Source organism: Mus musculus, chromosome 3, assembly GCF_000001635.26.
Source record: "Mus musculus strain C57BL/6J chromosome 3, GRCm38.p6 C57BL/6J".
NCBI classification, from domain to species: domain Eukaryota; kingdom Metazoa; phylum Chordata; class Mammalia; order Rodentia; family Muridae; genus Mus; species Mus musculus.
The window spans coordinates 76,394,164-76,420,823 of NC_000069.6; the positions used below are offsets into that span (position 1 = coordinate 76,394,164).

Below are 26,660 nucleotides of genomic sequence, written 5' to 3' on the forward strand. Positions count from 1 at the left end.
GGTATTTATTTCATTACATTTCCAATGCTATCCCAAAAGTCACCCACACTCTCCCCCACCTACTCCCCCAAACACCCACTCCCATTTCTTGGCCCTGTCATTCCCCTGTACTGAGGCAAATAAAGTTTGCATGACCAATGGGCCTCTCTTTCCACTGATGGCCAACTAGGCCATATTCTGATACATATGCAGCTAGAGACACGAGCTCTGGGAAGTATTGGGTAGTTCATATTATTGTTCTGACTATAGGGTTGCAGATCCCTTTAACTCCTTGGTTACTTTATCTAGCTCCTCCATTGGGGGCCCTGTGATCCATCCAATAGCTGACTGTGAGCATCTACTTCTGTGTTTGCTAGGGCCCGGCATAGTCTTACAAGAGACAGATATATCTGGGTCCTTTCAGCAAAATCTTGCTAGTGTATGCAATGGTGTCAGCGTTTGGAGGCTGATTATGGGATGGATCCCCGGATATGGCAGTCTCTAGATGGTCCATCCTTTTTTCACAGCTCCAAACTGTGTCTCTGTAACTCCTTCCATGGGTGTTTTGTTCCCAATTCTAAGAAGGGGCAAAGTGTCCACATTTTGGTCTTTGTTCTTCTTGAGTTTCATAAGTTTTTATCACAATTGCTCTGTAGTAGAGCTTTAGGTCAGGTATGGTGATTCCACCAGAGGTCCTTTTATCCTTGAGCAGATTTTTTGCTATCCTAGGTTTTTTGTTATTCCAGATGAATTTGCAGATTGCCCTTTCTAATTCTTGGAAGAATTGAGTTGGAATTTTGATGGGGTTTGCATTGAATCTGTAGATTGGTTTTGGCAAGATAGCCATTTTTACTATATTGATCCTGCCAATCCATGAGCATGGGAGATCTTTCCATCTTCTGAGATCTTCTTTAATTTCTTTCTTCAGAGACTTGAAGTTCTCATCATACAGATCTTTAACTTCCTTAGTTAGAGTCACACCAAGATATTTTATATTATTTGTGACTATTGAGAAGGGTGTTGTTTCCCTAATTACTTTTTCAGCCTGTTTATCCTTTGTGTAGAGAAAGGCCATTGACTTGTTCATTTTATATACAGATACTTCAGTGAACCTGTTTATCAGGTTTAGGAGTTCTCTGGAGGAATTTTCAGGGTCACTCATATATACTATCATATCATCTGCAAAAAGTGATATTTTGACTTCTTCCTTTCCAATTTGTATCCCTTTGATCTCCTTTTGTTGTGGAATTGCTCTGGCTAGGACTTCAAGTACAATATTGAATAGGTAGGGAGAAAGTGGGCAGCCTTGTCTAGTCCCTGATTTTAGTGGGATTTCTTCCAGCTTCTCATCATTTAGTTTTTTTTTTTTTTCTTTTTTTTTAATCCTGCCAATCCATGGTCATGGGAGATCTTTCCATCTTCTGAGATCTTTGATTTCTTTCTTCAGAGACTTGAAGTTCTTATTATACAGATCTTTCATTTTCTTAGTTAGAGTCACACTAATGCATTTTATATTATTTGTGACTATTGTGAAGGGTGTTGTTTCCCTAATTTCTTTTTTATTTATTTATTTATTTTTAATTTTTTATTAGGTATTTAGCTCATTTACATTTCCAATGCTATACCAAAAGTCCACCATACCCAACCACTCCCACTCCCCTACCCACCCACTCCCCCTTTTTGCCCCTGGCGTTCCCCTGTACTGGGGCATATAAATTTTGCGTGTCCAATGGGCCTCTCTTTCCAGTGATGGCCGACTAGGCCATCTTTTGATACATATGCAGCTAGAGTCAAGAGCTCCGGGGTACTGGTTAGTTCATAATGTTGTTCCACCTATAGGGTTGCAGATCCCTTTAGCTCCTTGGGTACTTTCTCTAGCTCCTCCATTGGGAGCCCTGTGATCCATCCATTACCAGCTTCTCACCATTTACTTTGATGTTGGCTACTGGTTTTCTGTGGATTGCTTTTATCATGTTTAGGTATGGGCCTTGAATTCCTGATCTTTCCAAGACTTTAATCATGAATGGGTGTTGGATTTTGTCAAATGCTTTCTCTGCATCTAAGGAGATGATCATGTGGCTTTTGTCTTTGAGTTTAACTGACCATATAATTGGTCACAAAACAAGCCTCAACATTGAAATTGTCCCATGCATCTTATCAGATCACCATGGATTAAGGCTGATCTTCAATAACAAAATAAATAATAGAAAGCCAACATTCATGTGGAAACTGAACAACACTCTTCTCAATGATACCTTGGTCAAGGAAGCAATAAACAAAGAAATTAAGGACTTTTTAGAGTTTAATGAAAATGAAGCCACAACATACCCAAACTTATGGGACACAATGAAAGCATTTCTAAGAGGAAAACTCATAGCTCTGAGTGCCTCCAAAAGGAAACTAGAGAGAGCACACACTAGCAGCTTGACAACATACCTAAAAGCTCTAGAACAAAAGGAGGCAAATTCACCCAAGAGGAGAAGACTTCAGGAAATAATCAAACTCAGGGGTGAAATTAACCAAGTGGGAACAAGAAGAACTATTCAAAGAATTAACCAAACGAGGAGTTGGTTCTTTGAGAAAATCAACAAGATAGATAAACCCTTAGCCAGACTCACTAGAGAGCACAGGGAAAGCATCCTAATTAACAAAATCAGAAATGAAAGGGGAGACATAACAACAGATCCTGAAAAAATCCAAAACACCATCAGATCCTTCTACAAAAGGCTATACTCAACAAAACTGGAGAACCTGGATGAAATGGACATGTTTTTAGACAGATACCAGGTAAAAAATTTAAATCAAGATCAGGTTAATGATCTAAACAGTCCTATATCCCCTAAAGAAATAGAAACAGTCATTAATAGTCTCCCAATCAAAAAAAGCCCAGGACCAGATGGGTTTAGTGCAGAGTTCTATCAGACCTTCAAAGAAGCTCTAATCCCAGTTCTTCACAAACTATTCCACAAAATAGAAGTAGAATATACTCTACCCAACTCATTCTATGAAGCCACAATTACTCTGATTCCTAAACCACAAAAAGACCCAACAAAGATAGAGAACTTCAGACAAATTTCCCTTATGAATATCAATGCAAAAATCCTCAATAAAGTTCTCACTAACTGAATCCAAGAACACATCAAAACTTTAACCCATCCTGACCAAGTAGGTTTCATCCCAGGCATGCAGGGATGGTTAAATATAAGGAAATCCATCAACGTAATACTGTATTATTTTTCTTATTCCTATTCTAGTAGTGTTTATCTAACATTTATTCTATACTTAGATCCATAAATGTTTAGATAGGACTCTGATTCCACTGTGTTTCATAGATTTGACTATCTTATGTTTTCATAGTTTTTCTTTTTTTTTTTCTTTCTTTTTTATTGGTTATCCATTCCAATTACATTTCCAATGCTATCCCCAAAGTCCCCCACATGCTCCCTCACCCACTCCCACATCTTGGCCCTGTTTTTCCCCTGTACTGAGGCATATAAAGTTTGCCCGACCAATGGGCCTCTCTTTTCACTGATGGTCGACTAGGCCATTTTCTGATTCATATGCAGTTAGAGACATGAGCTCCAGGGGTACTGGTTAGTTCATATTGTTGTTCTACCTATAGGGTTGCAGATCCCTTTAGCTCCTTGGGTACTTTCTCTAGCTCCTCCATTAGGGGCCCTGTGATCCATTCAATAGCTGACTGTGAGCATCCACTTCTGGGTTTGCTAGGCCCTGGCATAGTCTCACCAAAGACAGCTCTATCTGGGTCCTTTCAGCAAAATCTTGCTAGTGTATGCAATGGTGTCAGCATTTGGAAGCTGATTATGTGATGGATCCCCGGATATGGCAGTCTCTAGATGGTCCATCCTTTTGTCACAGCTCCAAACTTTGTCTCTGTAACTCCTTCCATGGGTGTTTTGTTCCCATTTCTAAGAAAGGGCTAAGTGTCCACACTTTGGTCTTTGTTCTTCTTGAGTTTCATTCATTTAGCAAATTGTATCTTATATCTTTGGTATCCTAAGTTTCTGGGCTAATATCCACTTATCGGTGAGTACATATTGTGTGAGTTCCTTTGTGATTGGGTTACCTCACTCAGGATGATGCCCTCCAGGTCCATCCATTTGCCTAGGAATTTCATAAATTCATTCTTTTTTTAATAGCTGAGTAGTATTCCATTGTGTAAATGTACCACATTTTCTGTATCCATTCCTCTGTTGAGGGGCATCTGGGTTCTTTCCAGCTTCTGCCTATTATAAATAAGGCTGCTATGAACATAGTGGAGCATGTGTCCTTTTTACCAGTTGGAACATCTTGTGGATAGATGCCCAGGAGAGTTATTGCGGGTTCCTCTGGTAGTATTATGTCCACTTTTCAGAGGAACCACCAGACTGATTTCCAGAGTGGTTGTATCAGCTCGCAATCCCATCAGCAATGTAGGAGTGTTCCTCTTTCTCCATATCCTTGCCAGCATCTGCTGTCACCTGATTTTTTTATCTTAGCCATTTTGACTGGTGTGAGCTCACTTTACAATACAATATCAGCTCTCAGTACCCCTTCTCCAAAGTCCTCTACCCATTCCACCTTCCCCTTATCTTTTGAGAGGGGAAGTCTCCCTCTGGGTATCAACCCCCATGGCAACACCAACCACTACCTCCAAAACCCTCAGCCACACAGATTACATCGCTGTGGGACTAAGCTCATCCGTTCTTTCACTAAAACCAGAGGAGGAGCACAGGATCCACAGCCAGGCAGGTAAGCAACAGGCTCAGGGACTGCCCCTGTACCAGTTGTTGGGGGACTTGCATGAAGACCAATCTGCTCATCTGCTACATATGTTCAGAGAGCCTAGAACCAGCACATGTTCACTCTTTGGTTGTGATTCAGTCTCTAGGAGCCCCCAAGATCCTAAATTAGTTGACTCTGTTAGTGTTTCTATGGAGTCCCTGTCCTTTTTGGGTCCCTCAATACTCCTCCCAACTCCTCCATAAGAATTGCCAAGCTACATCTCATGTTTGGGTGTGGGTCTCTGCATCTGTTTCCATCAGCTGCTGATCTGTTTCCATCAGTTTCTCAGAAAGCAGTCATACTAGGCTCCTTTTTGTAAGTATAACAGAATTTCATTAAGAGTCAGGGATTGATTTTTGCCTGTGGGATGGGTCTCAATTTAGGGCAGTATTTGGTTGGCCATTCCCTCAGCCTCTGTTCCATCTTGATACGTGCACATCTTGTAGGCAGGACATAGGCAGGACACATTATGGGTCGAATATTTGTGCAGGGATTGCTGTCCTTGTCCCTCCAAAGGGAGGCCTACTTGGCACTTCTAAATCCCTTACCACTAGGAGTCTTAGCTAGAGTTACTACTGTAGACACTCAGGGCCTCCCCGCACTCCAGGTCTCTAGCAAATTCTAGTGATTTCCCACTACCTCCACTGCCTATTTTGCTCTCCCTACATATGATCTCCTCCACCACCACCCTGTGCCCCTCCCCATCCTCCCTTTCACCCAGTTCCCTCCTTAATTGACCTCTAATATCTATTTCATTTCCCCTTCTGAAAAACATTCAACCATCATTCCTTGGGTTCTTCTCATTAATTCGCTTCTTTGGTTCTGTTGATTATACCATTATTATCCTCGTTTTATGATGTGTCCAATTATAAGTACATGTTTTACCATGCATGTTCTTTTGGATCTGGCTTACCTCACTCAGGATGTTATTTTCTAGTTCCATCCATTTGCCTGCAAAAACTCAGGATGTTCTTGTTTTGAATGGCTGAGTAGTATTCCATTCTGTAATCCATTCTTCAGTTGACATATATCTAGGTTGTTGGCAATTTCTGCCTATTACAAATGTAATAGCTGCTATGAATGTAGTTGACCAAGTGTCTTTGTGGGATGGTGGAGTATCATTTGGATATGCTCACGAGAGGTAAAGCTGGGTCTTGAAGGAGAACTATACTCAGTCTTCAGAGAAACCAACTAATTGGTTTTCAGAGTAGTTGTATACAAGTTGGTACTCCAACCAGCAATGAGTGTTCCCTTCGCTCCACAACCTTTCTAGCATGTGCTGTCTTTTGAGGATTGTATCTTAGCCTTTCCTATGGGTATAAGGTGAAATCTCAGAGTCCATTTGATTTTCATTTCCCTGATGACTAAGTACAAGACACTTTCTTTAGGTTCTTTTGTGCCATTCAAGATTCCTCTGTTGAGAATTCTCTGTTTAGCTATGCATCCCATATTTTAATTGGATTATTTGGATTGTTGGTGTCTACCTTCTTGAGTTCTTCATATATTTTAGATATTTGCCCTCTGTCAGATGTAGGAATAGTGAATATTGTTTCCTAATCTGTAGGCAATATTTTAGTCCTTATTGTCGTTTGATTTACAAAAGCTTTTCAGTTTCAAAAGATACCATTTATTAATTCTTGACCTTAGTGAGGTAGCTATTGGTGTTCTGTTCAGGATGTTGACTCCTGTACTTACAAGTTCAAAGCTATTTCCCACTTTCATTTCTATTAGATTTAGTGTATCTGGTTTTACTTTGAGGTCTTTGTATATTTGGGATTGGGTTTTGTGCAGAGTGATAGGTACGAATATATTTGCATTGTACCACATGCAGATATCCAGTTAGACCAGCACCATTTATATCCCTGCCCTCTCAGAGACTAAAAATAAAGGGGCAATTGGATTTTATCAAGTGATTTTTAGCATCTAGTGATGCAGTTTATTTATATGGTATATTATGTTGATGGGTATTCATATACTGAAGCACCCCAGTATTCCTGGGCTGAAGCCTACTTGATCATGGTGGATGATGTCCTTGATGTGTTTTTGGATTCAGTTTGCAAATATTTTATTGAATTTTTAAAAATTTACTCTTTAATCTTTTTTTTTTTACAGTCCAGATATTATCCCACGCCCAGTCCACCCTCTGACTGTCCACATCCTATAGCTCCTTCCCCTCCCCCATCTCCAAGAGGATATCCCCTCTCCCACCCTACCAGATCTCCCCACTCCCTGGGGCCCCAAGTCTCTTGAGGGTTAGCTGCATCTTCTCCTATTGAGTCCAGACTACACAGTCCTCTGCTGTATATGTGATGGAGGTCTCCTATCAGCTGGTATATGCTGTCTGGTTGGTGGCTCAGTGTCTAAGAGATACCAGGGCTCTATGTTAGTTGAGACTGCTGGTCATCCTACAGGGTCACCCTCCTCCTCAGCTTCTTCCAGCATTCCCCTAATTCAACCACAAAGGTCACCAGCATCTGTTCATTGGTTGGTTATAAATATATGCATTTGACCCTTTCAGCTCTTTGATGGGCTTTTTAGAGGGCAGTCATGACAGGCCCCTTTTTGTAAGGACACCATAGCATCAGTGTTAGTGTCAGGTCTTGGGGCCTTTATTGAGTATTTTTGCATCAATATTCATAAGGGAAATTGGTAAGAAATTCTCTTCCTTTGTTGATTCTTTGTGTGGTTTACATATCATGGTGACTATGGCTTCATAGAATGAGTTTGGCAATGTTCCTTCTCTTTCTATTTTATGGACTAGTTTGAGGAGATTGGTATTTGCTTGTCTTTGAAAGTCTGGCAAAATTCCACTATAAAACCATCTGGCCCAGTGTTTCTTTTTTGTTTGTTTGTTTTGTTTTTTCTTTCAGAGTGACTGCATAAATTTCCTTAGGGTTTATAGGACTACTCACATAGTTTACCTGATCTTGATTTATATTTCATAATTGGTATCTGTCTAGAAAATGGTCCATTTCATTTGTATATTCAAATTGAGTGTAGTGCATGATTATGCAGTAAGATGTAATGATTTTTTTTTAATTTCCTCAGTGTCTGTTGTTATATATCCCCTTTCTTTTCTGATTTTGTTAATTTGGATACTGTTTCTCTGTCTATTAGTTAGTTTGGCTAAGGGTTTGTCTATCTTGTTGATTTTCTTAAACCAGCTCTTGGTTTCTTTGACTCTTTGAGCTATTCTCTTTCTTTCTAATTGATTGATTTCAGCCTTCAGTTTGATTATTTCCTGCTGTCTATTCCTTTTGGGTGTGTTTGCCTTTTTTAGTTCCTAGAGCCTTCACATGTAGTTTTAATTGTTAGTATGAGAGCTCTCCAATTTCTTTATGAGGGCAGTTAGTTCTATGAACTTTCCTTGTAGCACTGTTCTCATAGTGTCCCACAAGTTTGGGTATGTTGTGCCATAATTTTCATTGAATTCTAGAAAGTCTTCAATTTTTTTATTTCTTCCCTGACCCAGTGATCTTTGAGTAAAGAGTTGTTAATTTTCATGAGTATATTGGCTTTCTGTTGTTTCTGTCTTTGTGGCAGTCCATCTGATAAAATACACGGGGTTATTTCAATCTTCTTATATCTGTTGGGTGAAATATTCTCTAGATATCTCTTAGGTCCATTTGAACCATAATCACTATTACCGTTATTATTTTTTCTGTTTAGTTTCTGTTTCAATGATGTGTCCATTGGTGAGAGTATAGTGTTGAGGTTTTTCACTATTAATGTGTAGAGTTCATTGTATGATTTAAGACATTCATTTTTTTATTAATATGGTTACCCTTGCATTTGGGGCATAGATACTCAGAATTAATATGCACTCACATTTGATTTTTCCTTTGATGGGTAGGAACTGACCTTCTCTGTCTCTTTTGATTGCTTTTGAATAAAAGCCTATTTTATTTGATATTAGAACTGCAGGCCCTTGGTCCTTTGAAGGCTTGATGCCCCAGTATAGGGGAATGTGAGGCAGGGAGGAAGTGGGTGGTGGGTGGAGAAACACCCTAACAGAAGCAGGGGAATGGGGATGGGATAGGGGGAGGCTGGGGGGGGCACTGTGAAAGGGGATAACATTTAAATGAAATTAAGAAAATATCCACTTAAAAAATGGCTACTCCAGAGTGGTTCTTTTGTTTGTTTGCTTTCAAAACCTTTTTCCAGCCCTTCTTTACTGACTACCTTTTTCTGAAATGTGTTTCTTGTATATAGAAGAATCACAGATTCCTTTTGCACATCCAGTCTGTTGGCCTGGTCTTTTTATTGGTGAACTGTGTTCATTGATGTTGAGAGGTTTTAATGGCCAATGATTGTCAGTTACTGTCATTTTGATATTTGTGGTATGTTTGTTTGTGTGTGTTTGTGTGTTGATGTGTGTGTGTGTGTGTGTGTGTGTGTGTGTGTTTCTCTTTTATTTTCTTTAACATGGAGTTAGCCTTACTAGGTTGGAGTTTTCTTTCTTGTGTGCTCTGTAGGTCTGGGTTAGGGGAAAGGTGGTTAAATTTGGTTTTGCCATGTTTTCTCTGGTGTTGGCTGAATGATCCTGATGGCAGCAGAACTGCTCAGGAAGGTGGGGGGAGCTCTACATGCTGTCCCAGACAGACTGACTGGGATCTCCATTTTTTTGTTTGTTTGTTTTTTTGTTTTTTTTGTTTTTTTTTTTTTTTTTTTTTTTTTTCTAGACAGGGTTTCTCTGTAAAGCCCTGGCTGTCCTGGAACTCACTCTTTAGACCAGGCTGGCTTTGAACTTAGACATCTGCCTGCCTCCACCTCCCAAGTTCTGGGATTAAAGGCGTGCACCACCATGCCCGGCCATTTTTAATCACTTCTAGGAAATGTATATTTTTCTTCTCTATTTATTCAGTGATCCATTCATAATTCAATAATGTTTTGTTCACTCTCTATAACTATGTGTTTTTGTCATTTTCCTACTGCTGTGATTGTCTAGCTTTGTCCTACTGGAGTCGAATAAGTTATAAGAAATTTTATATTTTTTTTCTCTAATTGTTGAGAAATGTCCGAAAATGTGGTCTATTTTTTATAACCTTCCCTAGAGCTACTGAGAAAAAAAAAATGTCCCACCTAGTGTTGGTATGGGTTGTTCTTTACATATTCCTTAAGTCTGTTAAATGAATGATGTCATTTTGCTCTAATATTTATCTTTTCAGCTCTCTCCATATATATATATATATATATATATATATATATATATATATATATATATGTGTGTGTGTGTGTGTGTGTGTATACATATATTGTGTGTGTCGGTGTGTGTGTGTGTGTGTGTGTGTGTGTATGTGTGTGTGTATATTTCATACTTGGGTGAAAGTGAGATATAATTATCTTGTCCTTCAGGTGTTGGGGGTGGAATATCAAGCCAGCCAAGTGTCATGGACAAGACAGTGGTTAATGGAGTATTACCTTTAGCTAAAAGAGCTATTGGCAGATGATCATTACTAAGGAAAATGAAGTCACTTTGCTTCAGTGATTTGCCTCCTGAGAGGCTCTCCATACTCTGGCATATAGCTCTACAACAAAACACCGACTGGGTACACTAAGTTGTTTTGGTGAATTTATATATGAATGAATAAATAAATAAATAAATAAATAAATAAATAAATAAATAAATGGAGCCTACTTCTACAAAATTGGGAGAGAATAGCAGTGGTAGCAATGTGGGAGGATTGGAATGGGAAGGAACGTTTGATGAATTCTACCAAAAATATATATAAACCACATTCTTAAATAATGAAAATGAAATTATTTATTAAACATGAAGATACTTTATTTGAATAATTCATTATAATACTCTTGATAACTTAAAATATGTATAATGGGAACAACTAAATCAATGAATTACCAAGGAAGATGTTCTTTTCCAGTACAGTGCAATCACCAAAGTTCTATTTTAAATCCTTCAGTAGACAAAGGCTTTCTGATGCACTATTAAAAATCCTGCTTTTTGTTTAAAAAATGCATTTTGTTGGTGTTCTATGAGTCTTATAATTGAAGATTTTTGTTAGAATGCCTCAATTACTTGACTCTATTATGCAGTCCATTCTTGAATTTTTTTAAAAAAAAGTTGTCATTTTTTGAAAGAATAGCTAATAGTTCATGTGAAGAAAATTATTTAAGTGAGCAAAATGAAAATAGTAAAACAAATTATTGTAGTGAAATTAAGTACCAGACTGAATATAGTTGATTATTTTCCAACTAAAGTATCTGATTTATAATAACTTTAGATGTTTGTGCATATTTAACCAAACTAAGTAAAATATAATGCTTGCTGTACATTCTCTTGGTGATTTTGTACCATGATCATGCTGAATAGACAGTATGAAATCTTTCCTAAAATAATTAATCAGCCAGTAAGTAAAGTCAAGTTCCAGGAATTTCAAAGCCTCTGAATCAACTACAATATAAGTGAATAATCCATCATGCAATAAAACACACAGTGCAATTTATATATGCAAAGAATGGAAACTTTTAATCATTTAACATAGTCCAACACTCCAAATCCTAACTTAATGATAATGTGGAAAAACTGGATTAAAATTTGGGAAGACTAAACACAAACAGAAGCTTCAATATTTAGGAAGCAATGGTAGAATAAAGTAAAATAAGTCAATAATAAAAGTGTCCTACAGTTAACTTATCTAAGCTCAATATTGGCAGACAAACAATTACAGTGAAAATTAAGATGGCATAATATGAGAGAGTCAATTGAGGTTGAGGACTGACTTTCTCCCTCCTTAATGTGGAGACAAAATTAAGGTAAAGTAGAAATCTTATAAAGCATATCAGCCATTAATAGACAGAACTCAAAAAAAAAAGTGTTCTAATGAGATAGAGAAGAGAAAAAAAGAAAGTCGGAAATAGGCAATGTAATGCAATACTCAGGACAAGCACTTTCAGAAAAAAAAAAAAATGGAGTCATAAATTTTAGAATAGCTAAGAGACAAATGATGAGATGCTGTCTCAGAAGCAGAGAAGATAAAAATCAAACAATCCAGCAAGATAACATTCAAAACAAAGTCAATAGTTAGCACAAAATAAAAACTATGCCAAGGATATTAAAATCTCATAATGATTACAAATGGGCAAATCTTAGCAATTGAAAAGCTGCGGTCAACTATTTTAACTAATCCTTGGATAAATCATATGTGCTTTGATCATATTCAATCAGATCCCTGCTGATTTACTTTTATCTCAGATAACATAATTTATAAGTTGCAACTTCACTGTGTCTTTCCCACACTCAATATTTTATTAATTACATATGGTCGGTTTAGATCTAAGAGTCTAACTATAGTCTAGTATTGAATGTGTTTTGTTATAGAGAATCTTCAGTTCATCTTTATTCCCCAATAATTTCTTACTTAATTTGAAGAAACACAATTTGCATTTTTGCAAGATATGCAGGTGGGAGAAGGTTTAAACTAAGTTACAAGGCAAGAAAAATTATCCTTTATCATCTTCATAGAAATAGAGAGATAATTGTACATATCTAATATAAAAAAGGTTTACTGTTTCCTCTCCAAATTCAACAGCAGACACTCACTAGGACTATTTTGAGTTTTCTTCAGGGGACAGACTCAAGTACAACATGGGTCTGGCAATTCCTAAGCACAACCTTAGAATCAGACATCAAACAACTGATGGCCATTACACAGCATCTCTAACTTGGTCTTCCTAAAAGCTGAAGTGACATAATTATTCCTGGTAAAGTAAAAATGTTGTTCTCTTGTGTTGCAGGAATTAATTTTTAGCTAGAAATAAATGTTTATATTCCTGTTTATGAGATATCCAGAAAATATTTTAGAAAGAAATAAGAATATACACATAAGCATTATGCAAGATTTATGGCTACTTTAATATATTTTGAATCTTATTCTAAAAGGAATGCTGTCTATCTGCAGGTGACTTCATTGAAAATTTTAACTGTGCTGAAAATGTGACACTGGGGAGAAACTTCTATATGTATATAGGTAGATGGGGGAACCTTTGCTTTCTCCATTCCCACAATTTATCCCATCTTTGTATTCTGCTTCACTGATGACAGGTTATATCAGTAAGACTAAAATATTGATCCCCTTGGCACTTATTTTTTTTTTAAAGTTTGCAAAACATGCTGTATTTTTAAATTAATAATTCCAGGTAATTTGTAATTATTAGTTTTTTTTAAAATTCTAATGATTTAATAAGTAAGTGGAGGTGAAATGAGTCTGGTCCTCCATATGAACAGTCTGAAGACTGTTGTCATCATTTACTTTGTTGTTACTTTTATTTCCTTTGACTTTTCAAATGCTTTGAAACTTTCCACAAGGGCTTTCTTGCTTCATGGGTTCAAGTCTTGGGGGCATGCTGTTTAAATTTCTTAAAAAGTCGTTTAAATGAAATAGAAATGAATACCATGCCTTATATAGCTCCCCAGTTTCTATTCTGGCAAGGTTACAAAGACATGGGCTTCTTCTGGGGGCAAGTTCTAAATCAAGTACTGACTATCAGCCAAAATCTTTATTGTTCTCTGGGGAACTCTGATCAGATAAAAACAGGAAGCAATCCATGGAATCAAGGGTTCCTATTTCCAGTGTTAATACAAAATTCATGCTCCAAATGAGCAAGCTAGAATGTCAAAAGTGTATCTTCACTAGTAATTGTGGTGGTAAGCAGAGGGCACACTATGTTTGGCGTAGCATTGGTTCTGGTTTACTTGTTTTTTCTTCTTCTTCTCTGTCTTGTTCCTCTCCTCCTCCTCTTCCTCCTCCTTCTTCTTCTTCAAAATTTCAAAATAGATTGTTTTCATACAGCAAAGTTCCTCTCTGGCAATTCCTCCCAGATAATCCCTATTTCCTTCTCATCTGAATCTACACCATTTCTGTCTCTCCTTAGAAAACAAATTGTCATCTAAATAATAATAAAAATAAAATATGATCATAGAAAATTAAACTAACCAAATAGGACAAACCAACCCAACAGGGAATATAAAGAAGCTAAAAGGAAGCCCAAGAAAGAAATATGGATGCAGAAACATACATATTCCTACAGAAATGAATCCCAGAAGCCATATATACTCAAATAACCTATATGTGAACCTGAGGGGGGTGGGAAGCCTTGACAAAATATTATGAGGCAAAGATCTTTGAGCCAAGACATTGAGTTCATTTTCTGTGGCCATCTCCTGTTGGGCACTGGGGCCTGGGGATGGGCGAGGACAAATACTCTAAATGTTTGCAGAAATTCTCTAGTCCCCACATTATTTTAACTAGATAAAAGTAGAGTATCAAAGTTTCAAATATATCTACTCCAAATTCAAATATTCATTAAAATATATGATATGCTTAACTCTTCCTTCCAGTCCACTTCTTATTGGCACTCTGATTTCCCTGTTGTTTGTAGTCTCAACCTCTGAATACACTTTCCACCATCTGAGATACAGAAGAATTCAAAGTATTACTTAAAGAGGTGAAGGGTTAGCATTCATAGATTTCCTATATAAACTCATTTATATCAGGTTACAAAAGATCAATCCTCAGTAATCTAGACTTACTGAAATATCATTTAAGTAATTTGGTTTGTTTTGAAGAACTTATCCTGTCTTTCATTCTATGTTGAAATCCAAATGAGAATTATTATTATATATTTTCTTTATTTACATTTCAAATGTTATCCTGTTTCCTAGTTTCTGAAAATCTCTATCACCTCTCCTCTCCCCATGCTCCCCAACTCATCCACTCCCATTCCTAGTGCTGACATTCCCCTATACTGGGGCACAGAGCCTTCACAGGACCAAGAGCCTTTCCTCACATTGATGACTGACCAGACCAGAATTTTTAGAATGGTTTGCTCTTCTTGGTATATACTAATATCATTGCACAGTAGTAATTTCGTTGCCCTTAAAAAAAGATAATTTAATTTCTCTTTAGAATAGAATGTTTTCCATCTTGTCTTGAAAAAGAATGGAACTTCAAATGTTGTTTTTCAATCTCAGGCTTCCCAGACTTATGTTTACAAATCTTTAGGAATCTTCTTTGAAAATTGTCAATGATGTCAAGACTAATTGTTAAAAGCAACTCAATTATAGAGCTAGTTTTTTTTAAACTAAAAATATGCCATAAAAATTCCCATCAAATAAAATAGCTATTGTTTCTTTCATAATCACACTGCTCACTGTCATGTTTTATGTTTTATGTCACATTTCCTGTCAGCAGGATGTATTATCTTTTCAATATTCTACTTCAATAGATAGACCTCACTGTAGAAATGTATGAAGTTAAGTCCTTTGTGAAATAATTAAATGAAAATACTAGAGCAGTTGTATTATTTTTAACTTTTGTTCTGGTTTTGAGAGAAACATCAGATATAGAATTATTTTAGTTAGTTTTAATGCCTTCATTATAAACATTTATACCTAAGAGATACTGAAGTGTGTTAATAATGTTTACTACAATTAATTTTAGCTGGAAGAAGAGATTTTCCAAGATGAAACATTAAGTTAAAAAAGAAAACATTTTATTATATTATAACCTTGTACTTTAATGGACATAAGTGAATATCATGGCAGCAAGAAAAGGCACATGGGCAAATCCTAGTATGAGCTTAATGATTTTAAAGATATTTTCACATGGAGAGGGAAAATGTTAAATATACACGGATAGATTGAAATATAGTAGAGTTTCTTTAAAACAAGTCAAAATGTTTTATATGCATATTTAATTAATCTTATGTAATGTGGTGTAATTATTGTAGAGCCAGATATATAAGTAAGTTTTACTTGAAAATCAGGTACACTGTAATGCTTTGCCTACTTATGTCAAGCAAAAAAATAAGCAGGTTTATTTATAAAAGTAAAATAAACCTGTTTATTTTTCCCTATGTGTATGTATGCGTGTGTGTGCTTATGTGCTCCTGAGTGTTGATATATGTGGAGGTCAGGACAAGGTATTGGAACTGGAGTAACTGGTTGTTGTGAACCCATTAATTTGGGGGGGGGCAGTAAGTAATTTATGGTTGTTTATAAGATAGGCAAGAGCTCTTATTTGCAAGGTTATTTCTTCAGCCTCTACACATTACTTTATATATATCTGAGTTTATCAATGTAGCACTGTTAGCATAAAAACTGAGACAATTAATTTATACTCTCCAGCCAGTTGTTCACATGTTTTGTTGTCATTTCTCAAATAGTAATGTCTTATTATCTATTATTATTATAATTATAATTTTATAATTATTATTTATAATTATTATTAATTTATTATTATTAGTATTTCTCAAATAGTAATTTTCTTATAGAAAAAAAAACAGCAAATATTTTGCCACCTTGGCAGAAAGATGTTTTCCAGCACCATGGGACTAGTTCATTTACTTTTCCAAGTTTTAATGTCTACAAAATTGGAATTTAAATTTGATTTTATTTCAAACATTGCCCATATAGCATCAATTTCTAAATATTAAAATATTTTTTTCTCAATAAAACTACTTCAAAAATAACTCAACCTTTTTTGTTACAGGGGACAACTGCATGGCCATTGAATACAGCAAGATGAAAAGTATGCTTTTAGACTTACAAAATCAAAAGTATATTACACAAGAAAATGAGAATCCCAACAGTGATGACATATCTAGGAAGAAGCCGTTGGTGGATCAAATGTTCAAGTATTTTGATGCAGACAGTAATGGACTTGTAGATATTAATGAACTAACTCAGGTATGATCAATGATAAAATAAAATGTCTTGCTTAAATATAGAAGATAGGTTTATGTTTGTTAAATTTTACTGAATTTAGTAATATATTTAAATCATATAATTAAAAGAGTATAAATAAAATGTTAAGTGAAATTTGACCACATAACTGGTTATGGAGATATATGCAGTGGAATGATGGGGTTGAAACCGACCTGGCATACATAATTTGGTCCTGACCCAGAAGGCCAAGTGCTTGAAATATCACTCAGTGTGTGTTTGCTGGGCTGAAGTTTGGCATCTCAACAATTGATGATAAGTAGATTTCAACATGCCTGTTTTAGAAAATAATATTCTTTATGAATTTGCCCAGTTTTTGAAGCTTTCAGTTTTAGAATCAAAATTTGCTCCTAATATTTCTTTATTTTTTGTAATATGCAAAGGCTTCTTTTTTATTTTTATTGAATATTTTTTCATACAATATATCCCAGCTACAGTTTTCTTCACTCTATTCCTCACAGCTCAGCTCCCCTTCTTGCTTCTTCCTCAGAATCACTCCCCCTCCAGCTTCTCTTCAGAAAAGAGCAGGCCTTCAAAAGACTAAAGCCAAACAAGGAAAAAACAAGACAGTAAGACACAGCAAAGCCCTCATTTAGAGACCCCAAAACCAAGGCAACCCAACAGGAAGAAAAGAGTCATTGAAACAGCCGTTCCCATTGTTATGAATCCTACAAAACCACCTAGTTAACAACTTCAACATATATGCAGAGGACCTTGTGACAGCTCAAGCAGGCCCCTGTGCTTCCCATTTTAGACTCCGTGAGTCCACATGAGTCTTGTTCAGTTCATTTAGTGGAACATGTTTTCCTGTTCCCCAAACCCTCTTTCCTCTAGCTCTCCAATTGGTTCCCCAAGATCCAAGAGGGACCTCCAATTTCAACTCTCTCTGCCTAATGGGATTCTCTGCACTCGTTCCCATCTACTGCTTGAAGAAGCTCCTCTGCTTATAACTGGACAAAGCTCCAGTTTATGAGTATAGCAGAATATCATTATAGCTCATTAATCATTTCCTATTTCATTGATTCTTTCACTAGTTGGGTTTGCTTGTACCCTAGGTCTCTGGGCTATCCAATCTCTAGTTCCTGGCCATCCAGGCGGTGTACAGCATGGATTCTCTCTGAAAGCACGGTCCTCAAGTCAAAAAACACATTGCTTAGTCATTCCCACAAATTCAGTGCCACTATTGCCCAAGCACAAATTCTATGTCACCATTGCCCAATCCTGTCTTTCAGGCAGACCTTATTGTTGGTGGAGTGTTTTGTGGTTGGGTTGGTGGGCATGTTTATCTTTCCAAAGCCTGTAGAGTACCTTCTTGTAACAAAGAGACTCGAATGTATGGGTGGAGGCTCCATGAAAGCACCAGCTCAACCTCTCTACAGTCAATGAGTTGGATGGATATTTACCCTGCAGAGAGGCACCGCTGTCATTTTTCAGACAGTGTCCGTCTGTACTAGCATTATCCTGGATTGTTTAGGGATCTTCGTAGGGTCCCCTCAGCCAACAACTCAACTGATTATAACCCAGGTCTACCACTGTCAGTCTTGCTTGGCTACAAAAGATGGACAGCTCAGAATCTGTATCTTCTCTTGCCAAGGAATCCTCATTGGGGTCACTTACATAGATATCGGGAAGTCTCCACTGTATCATGTTTCCACATCATCTCCCCACTGCTCCCCAATTCCAATTGTCTCTCTCCATATTTCCTCTTCCATCTAAACTTCCTGCTCCAGTCTCCACCTACCAGCAGTCTACATGCAAAATATATTCTGTTTTCCCTTCCTGTTGTAGTAATGGCCACCCCTTCCCTTCCAGAACCTTCCAGTTTATTGATCCTCTCTGAGTCTCTGGTTGTAGCTTGATCATCATTTACTTAACAGCTAGTATACACTTATAAGTATTCATAGGATCTTTAATGATGCTCCTTTGTATCCTCCAATAACTCATTCTTATCTTTTACTTTTGTTAGTATTTAGTTAAATTGTTAATATCCCATCTATCCGTAGCAGTTTAGGTTCATTGAGAAATAAGTGATAAATATATTTTATAAGTGTTTACCTATTATTTGTTGGTTTAGCTCTTTTTTAAGCAATCTTCTAGTCAAGTGTGGGGATATATAATAAGCGTAATATATTTGTAAAAGTTTATAGACAGATATTCTATAATAATGCAAAGATAAATTAATTAGAAAGAAATAAAATGGAAAGGATTTAATGATATCTGTTAATAATTTGTAAGCCATTTTCGGCAAATAATATACAACACATTAATTTAAGATTTTCTGAACTACAAGTGATAATTAAAGACTATAACGTCTCTCTGAGATTTTAAGTATACAGTCTGGGAGCGATCTGCATGTATTTTTTTTTTAATGCCCATAGTGAAGATATAAAGTTTCTCTTGCATATTTTAAAGTCAATCTACAGCCTTATCTTGTTGATAGAAAATTCATAATAAAGAGAAGTAATTAAAGATGACAAGATTAAAGCTAACAACTTGAAGCCATGATAGTTAAGAACTTGTTACCAGGAAGAAAGTTATTGCCTGAAATGAACCGACTGGTTATAGGAATGAATATTCAAATACCCCTTCTTTATCATAGTTAAACACAAAGGATAATTAAAACACATGTTATTTTGGTATATAGAATATGTTCAAAGAAAAGTAAATTTATTGAAAAATCTTAAACATTTAATAAAATAATATTTCATGAAACTGACAAAAATTGGTATTAGGCTATTGATCGATTTTTCATTGACTTTGTAAACCTAAAAGAGCTTAAAATGTAATGTCAAACAGTATGTGGTTAAATAGTACATGTCAATAAATATCAAGATAGGATAGAAGATCAAAAAGAATATTTTGTTGGCAAAGAAATTGGAGCCTAATGTAAAAAATTTATAAAATATGTTTGAGTTATCATTTTTATGATCACAGTTTGACAATCGAGAACTTTGATTACAGAGGTACTTATTTGCTGTGTAATGTTTGGCAAGTCACATCCTTAATAACTCATCTTATCTATCTATAAACTAGTAATGACAATAGAAATTACTACTACAATGTGATATGACACCTGTGTGATTGAGTATACATAACCTTCTTATAATCATACCAAGTACCTGGGCAACACTAATATCAGGCTTTCATGAGTACACATTGGGATGATAATGGAGATAACAAGAATACTTCTGTTCAAGTAAGAGGATGAGTCACAGACAAATATTTCTATTATATGTTACATTACCGTCATTCTTGAGTTGTAAGTGAAAGCAACTCAGTACTACTTGAAGATAGTATAACACAGTTTTGCATAAATCAAACATGCAAAATATTTCAAGTGAAGGTTTAACAATGAAAATTATGAGTAGAAATATGTTTTTATTCTAATAAATTAAAGAATAAATGAGTACACATTATTATATCCATCTATGAATGCTGTCACTTGCACATCCCATATAATTGGCATTTAATGAATTCCTAGAGTTCTGACTAGAGAGACATAAATATATTCTTATTCAGTCATTGAGATCTAGGGTTTCTAGAATACCTAGTGGTCATATCCTTATAGGTATTTTAAAGTGAAACAAACATAAAGTAAAGCATAATTTGCTTTGAGATGCTGATATACATTGTGCTAAAGTAGTTCAAGATAAATTTAAACTTTAACCCTTATATACACGCAGTGTTTCCAATTAATTTATGTTATATTCATTCAAAATACAATTTGAACAAAATGCAAAATGAAATTCTAAAAGAATTTTAAAATAGTTTAAAATTTTAATTAAATATTCATTTTAAATAAGTATATTAAATAGAATTAATTTACTGTTTAAAAAATTGACACTTATGATACTGCAGTTTACTTAATTATAATCATAGTTTAAATATTACATATGTGTGTATATATTCAGTTATCATTATAGAAACCCAGATTCTATGTCCACCTTGTACTTCCTGTTCATTCCTACAACCTACTCAGCTGTAAAGTACACCATAGATTCATGAGTGTGTGGATGGGGCCAGACATTGCTCACATATCTAACTCTTTGCAGTGTACTGTGGGACTGAATATGCCACAAAATTGTACTGGGTGTACCATGAATAACACATATAACAGTTCAAATTTAAAACTTTTCAGATAAGATTCTAACTAGAAGATTTTTTTCACGAATAAAACTTGTCCCACTAAGTAGGTTCTACAGTAAAGGTTAGCATGTGAAACCCTAGTGGGGAAGTCGCTTTAGGATCAGCACCTGGGGAAGAGGACGGATGAAGCTGAGCTGTGGTTCAGTGACAGGAACTGACACTGCTAAGTCAGATGCATCTTCAGACCCAAGATGTTTTTTCAAAGCATCTGTAGCTGAGGTTGAAGGCAGTTGCTCTCTTGTCATGGAAGAGTTTTTGGATATTGACACTCACGGAATGTGGAGTGATGCAATTCTGAAAGACAGTGAGCCATGAACTCTCAGTAGACAAGCTTCTGCAGTCTGATATACAGCACCATGATATTAAATGCGGAACTGTGAGGTCTAGTCCACATTCATTTCAGGAACACTAAAGAAGTTATCATGTAAGGAGTAATATTCTCTTATAAACAAGGGATATACTGCTCATAAAAGAAGAAGTTGCTAAGGACAAGGATAAGTAATTTCTTGTCTTAGCTGGTATTGACTTCGAGATTTGGTTCTTGAAGTTCAGTTGTGATGATATTGAGATAGACTGATTTGTGATAGGGTCAGTTCATGTGATTCCAGGTTTTCAGATGTATAAACTATAACCTCAGGAGCAAAGTCTTTTTGACTACAGATAGTCAAAATTATGTTGTCATTGATAAGTGCCTTACTATTTGGATGCTAGTACATGGTGATCATGAAGCCTCTTATAGCGTAAACACCCAAGATACATTTTCCACAATTGTTAGCTCTAAATCTATATTCATTTGGGGGTGATTGCAATTTTAGTATCATTCAAAACAATATGGCTCTGCCTTATTATCTCCTTATAAATTTAAATAGCGAAATATATCACATTTCATAACTTCTAACATCTGAGTTCCTTGCATACTAAGTTAAAAAGTCTAAAAACAATGGCATCTAAAGACAATGCTTGCCATAAACTTCCATGAAGTGGCTCACCCATCACTTGACAGAACCTACTAGGAACTCTGGCCTATGTATTCTGCAATGATTGCAGGCATTTGAAATGGGGTGACATCTTCATATTAATTTTTTTCTTGAGTAAGTATCAGACCTGCCATACCTTTTCCCGAAAGGTTTCCCTAAACCAGGTGATACCCAGAAAGATGGTAAGGTAGTGAAATAAATGTCAACAGGACCAGAATAGAACTCCTTTCACAGATAACTATCAAGAATGTGTGATGGAGGTCAGGTTTGTAGTTAAATTATTTTTCTTTCTCATGGTTGAAAACTCATCCTTGATTGGAGATGGGTAGACTGATGCATTATTTGCTCAATTCTGGTGATGTTCACGCCTTTCTCAAATTAGCACCCTATTGTGGGAATCTCATTCCGAGCTATTGTTCTTTCTTTACCTGGAAACAATTGTGGGCACTTTTGTCTCGGATCTATTGCTGCAGAGTTGAGAGGTCACCAGCTTCTTTCCTGTCCACAAAATCTAAAAAGGTATCTGTCAGTGCACTTCTCTTGTCCTTTAAATTTGCTTCTAAACTTTCAACACTCACATTGAATTTTTCATAAAATATGACTTCAATAACACTTGTTTCTAAGAATATTGTCTTTGAAGTAATATTCTTCAAATTGGATTAACAGCCCAGTGTATGAACGTGTCTCATTTCTCACCGCAGAATCTTAACAAATATACAATTTTTAAAATATGGTTTATAAACTTCAACAAGTAAACTGTTATTTCTCTTAAATGTTTGTACATCCATCTGCAGCCTGACACTCAGTCATAGAGAATTGCATTTGTGGCTTTCAAAATGCACACTATTCTTAAAAGGGACATGAATATGTAATGCTTGAGATCAACATTTCATAATGAAATAACTGAATATATATGTCAGACTTCTCCTTAATGTAAAAGACTAGTCATTGGACAAAGGACAAAAAGTGAGCACTTCCAGTGAAATGGAACATTGCACATGATATTGAAGTCAGTAGGAGTATTGAAGGAATAGGAGTAGAAATAAACAAGGACTCAGAATCTGAGAAACCTGGGAATTATGAGCTAGTAACCGTTTAACTGAATTTCCTGACTCAAAGGCCTGAATTTATTTATTATTATACAACCAATTATCTACCTATTTGTTGAAGCTCATAACCCCATTTTTAAAAAATGTATATGTGTTAAGATTTTTCAATGAGTAATGAGACACACTCACACTTCAGGCTGTTAAGTCAATTTGAAGAATATTACTTTACATTCATCTTTCTAGTTGTCTGTATGATAAAAGTTAGTTTGAGAAGAAGAAATAACCTAAAACACTGTTATCCCTTACTCTCTTTCCACTATGTTAGAATGGATGTAGGATAGAAAGTAGCCTCCAGGTGAAATTTGAGGGGATATCCACATTCCCTCCTCCCTCATTCATTCTCATTCTTTCTTATCATTTCTTTTCCTTCTTATCTTTGGCTTATAGTATTAATTTGTATGACTGACTGAAAAGATACAATGTGTTTTCAAGAATTTAGAGGAAAACAATTCTTTGCTCATAGAACTGGAGTTCCTCAGAGTAAAATGTTAGTTAAACATGGAAGGGGATGACCAGGCATTGAATCAAAGCAGGGGACTTCAGAGTATAACATATGCAAGGATGAAGCATGGTTCCAGTTACTGAGGTCTTCAAATTCTCATGAAGGGACCTCTTCTTAGCCAAACCCAGAAGTATTGATTTACAAAATTAATTTCAGTACAAGGCAGTATAAGCAGAGTTGGAGTATATTTAAAGAGATTACAATATAGAGTTGACACAGAATGAGTAAAAGACACTCAGAAACAGTATGATGTACTTGCTGAGTTATGGGCTTCTCAGAGGAGAGTCCTATTTCACTGTCTTTACAATAGCCACAGACTAATTGTATTTGTCTTGAAGCTAATATGTACCAGGGATTACTAAAGAACATTAGTGATGGTGTATGAGTACTCTGAGGTGCTCATGGCAAAATAATAATTGATAAGGTCAAAGTAGAGATGCAGGAAATGAGGTTATCTTCATTACAATCAAAGTTAATGATTTTGTTTGTGAGATTCCTAGGAGAAAAGTGAGACCTTACTTAAACATCATAATAGGCTTAGGACTTAAGCATAGTTCATTGCTATTTTAGCATAATATTTGTATGTAAAAGGAATATTAATGCTATATTAACAGCCTTTATAGAGATAATTGCTAATTTTCCTGGATTATTTTCCTCTCAGCTTGGAAGAGGCTTTAACTTGACACAAGAGATATGGGGGCTCTGTTCTTTCCTGATTCCCCAAAATATTTCTTGTCTTCCTAATTTGCCTCAGCAGGACCCAATGGGTAACCAGAGAATATCCAAATTGTCCTTCAAAGAAGAATAATCAATTCCTACATTCTGACTTGTAAAGTAGTACTTCTTTGTCTGTGGGAAAACATTCTAAGACTCCCAACTGGAAGACTAAAGCAACAAATAAATTCTAAACACTTTATGCACAGATTTCATATATATGCGTACATATTGATGTAGTTTATCAGATACTCACAGTCAAAAACTGTAAAACAAATAGTAAAATGGAATAATTACTAAAATATACAGTAACCAAATGGATAGCATTTGGAAATTTTCCATTAAGCACACACACACACACACACACACACACACACACACATAAGGGTTCAAATAACATTGACCATGGATAACTAAAATCATGGAAAGTTAAATGTTAAATAACTAAGTGCTGTGGATATAAGTATTTTGGTCAAATGAATGGAGAGAGAGCCAGTTTGGTAGAGAGCTAACAATGATTGTATTGATTATCAATTAGACAGGATCTGAAAACACCTAGGAGATAAGACTCAAAGCAGAGTTGTTACAGAATATTTAAAGTGGGTTGTGTTCTCTAAATTTGTCAGAAATCATCTTCTTAGGATAATTGATTTAGGTTAAAAGACCCAGTGTGAAGGAGGATGCAGTGTTCCCTGGTGTTCAGTAATGAGCTACATAAAAACAAGATAGCTGAGCAAGAACCTGTCTCTGTGTGTCTCTCTCTGTCTCTGTCTCTGTCTCTCTGTCTCCCTCCCTCCCTCCCTCCCTCCCTCCATCCCTCCCTCCATCCCTGCCTCTCTCTCTCTCTTTCTCTCTCTCTCTGTCTCTCTCTCTCTCTTTCCCTCCCTTTTCCCTCCCTCCATTCTTTCTCCATCTCCTTCTCTCCTCTCTCTTTCTCTGTGTATGTGTGTTTGTGTGTCTGTTTGTTCTGCCCCACCTTGTGTGTATGTGCTGTGTGCAGTCGTGTTTACATGTGTATAAATGAAAATGTATGTGGCTCCTGTCTCTGCTACCACGTGCTGGGATTAGAGGTAGTCTATGCCAGTTCAGCATTTATGCGGGTGACAGTGTACCAGCACCCAAATTCTGGTCCACACACTTGCTCAGCAAGTCTTTTATCCTCTAGGCCGTACCCACAGCGTCATGTAATAAGTTACTTCAAACTTCTGCTACCTTGAATTCCAAAATGAGCCCTTCTTTCCTTCAGGGTTTTTGTTTTGGTTTGTTTTGCTTTGTTTTGTTTTGTTTTTTCTCCAGTATGGTAGATTGTGTACTAGCAGCTATGCCATGACATTTGGAGTAAAATGGTTATTATTACTTGGAAACATGTACCCTTCCCCTACATTCCCATGGAACGTGAGGTGGTAGGACAAAGAAACGGCTCAAATGACAAGAGTTCTTACTACTTCTGCAGAGGACCCAGGGTAGACCTACAGCACTTACATTTGGTGGCTCACCACTACCTATTAAGTTCCATTCCAAAGAGTCTGAGAGTTCCTTAGCCACTTTAGGCTCCTGGATGCACGTGGTACACATGTATTCATGCAGGCACATGAATTATAAATATATATTATATATAAATATACATATATATGCTAAATAAAACCAACAAAATAAACAAAATACTCTTTATGAACAGAAAAAAGAGGGAATAGATTTGGTCATAGAATTCCCCTAATGCTGAATTTAAATAAGTAACAGTAGAAAGTATTTTGGTTTCAGTTTTTCTCCATTTAGACTCTGTCATCTTAGCAAGCCTATTCACATTTTAAATGCACATTAACATAAAATATTGTCCTAATGGACACATATGCCAAATCTTTATTAAAATTATAGAAAGAAATGCTTTTTACATGACTTAGATTATTCTGTTACATAAATTTGATTTACAATGCCATTTGCTCAATGAAAACCACATGTAAATACATTTACAAAATTAAATACTAAGTAAAAATAAGTAAAAGGAGTTGGTTTTCCAGCAAACAAGTTAGTCATGATAATGATGATTTTTGCAATATTTGCATATAATATGTGTTTATCTTAAAATAATTAAAATAGTTACAAAGGGACCATTAAGGCTTATTTTGAATCATTGAAAGCTATTATATTTTTCTCTTTTTGCTTTAAATCGTAGCCGCTCAGCATACTTATTTACTGTGAGATTAGTAAGGGTTGTTTTGTCTTAAGGACAAAAGCTATTTTAGTTAGAACTAAGTAGATGCAAACACACAAGTACTTCTGTGAATACAGAGAGGTAAGACTTAGGTTCCCCTGGGTATTTTATGGGGATTATTCTCATTTAATACAGAAGGTAAAAAGTACAAAGGAATTTGTTCAAATTGCCTCTTATAGGAGAATTGGTAAATATTTTCATATCAAAAACATATAATCCTATCATTTACACAAAACAGTTTATAGAAAAACATGTGTTTGCTTTATACTACCATTAGCAATTTCAGCAGATATGTCTTACAAGTCATGGGAATTCTTTTAGTGCTAAGGATTTCAGACTATAATAACAACTGTGGGCACATAACAGAGAAAGATAAAGCCTTCAACTAATGTGTAATGTGTGAATGTGTGTGTGTATGTATATGTGTGTGTGTGTGGGCATGTATAAAGTGCTATATCTATTCCATACCAAGAAAACTGGATTGTTATAATTT

The 26,660-nt window shown here is 35.9% G+C and overlaps 1 protein-coding gene across 6 annotated transcripts in view; it reads left to right on the forward strand.

The window, feature by feature from the left end:
- The window catches only part of Fstl5 (follistatin-like 5), a 635,736-nt gene that overhangs the window by 319,889 nt on the left and 289,187 nt on the right, over window positions 1-26,660 (forward strand). For all 6 annotated transcript variants that reach the window (XM_006501262.1, XM_017319517.1, XM_006501263.1 and 3 more), the window contains exon 5: window positions 16,275-16,471. In XM_006501262.1, coding sequence (XP_006501325.1) covers window positions 16,275-16,471 — 197 coding nt within the window. The remainder of the gene's footprint in view (window positions 1-16,274; window positions 16,472-26,660) is intronic.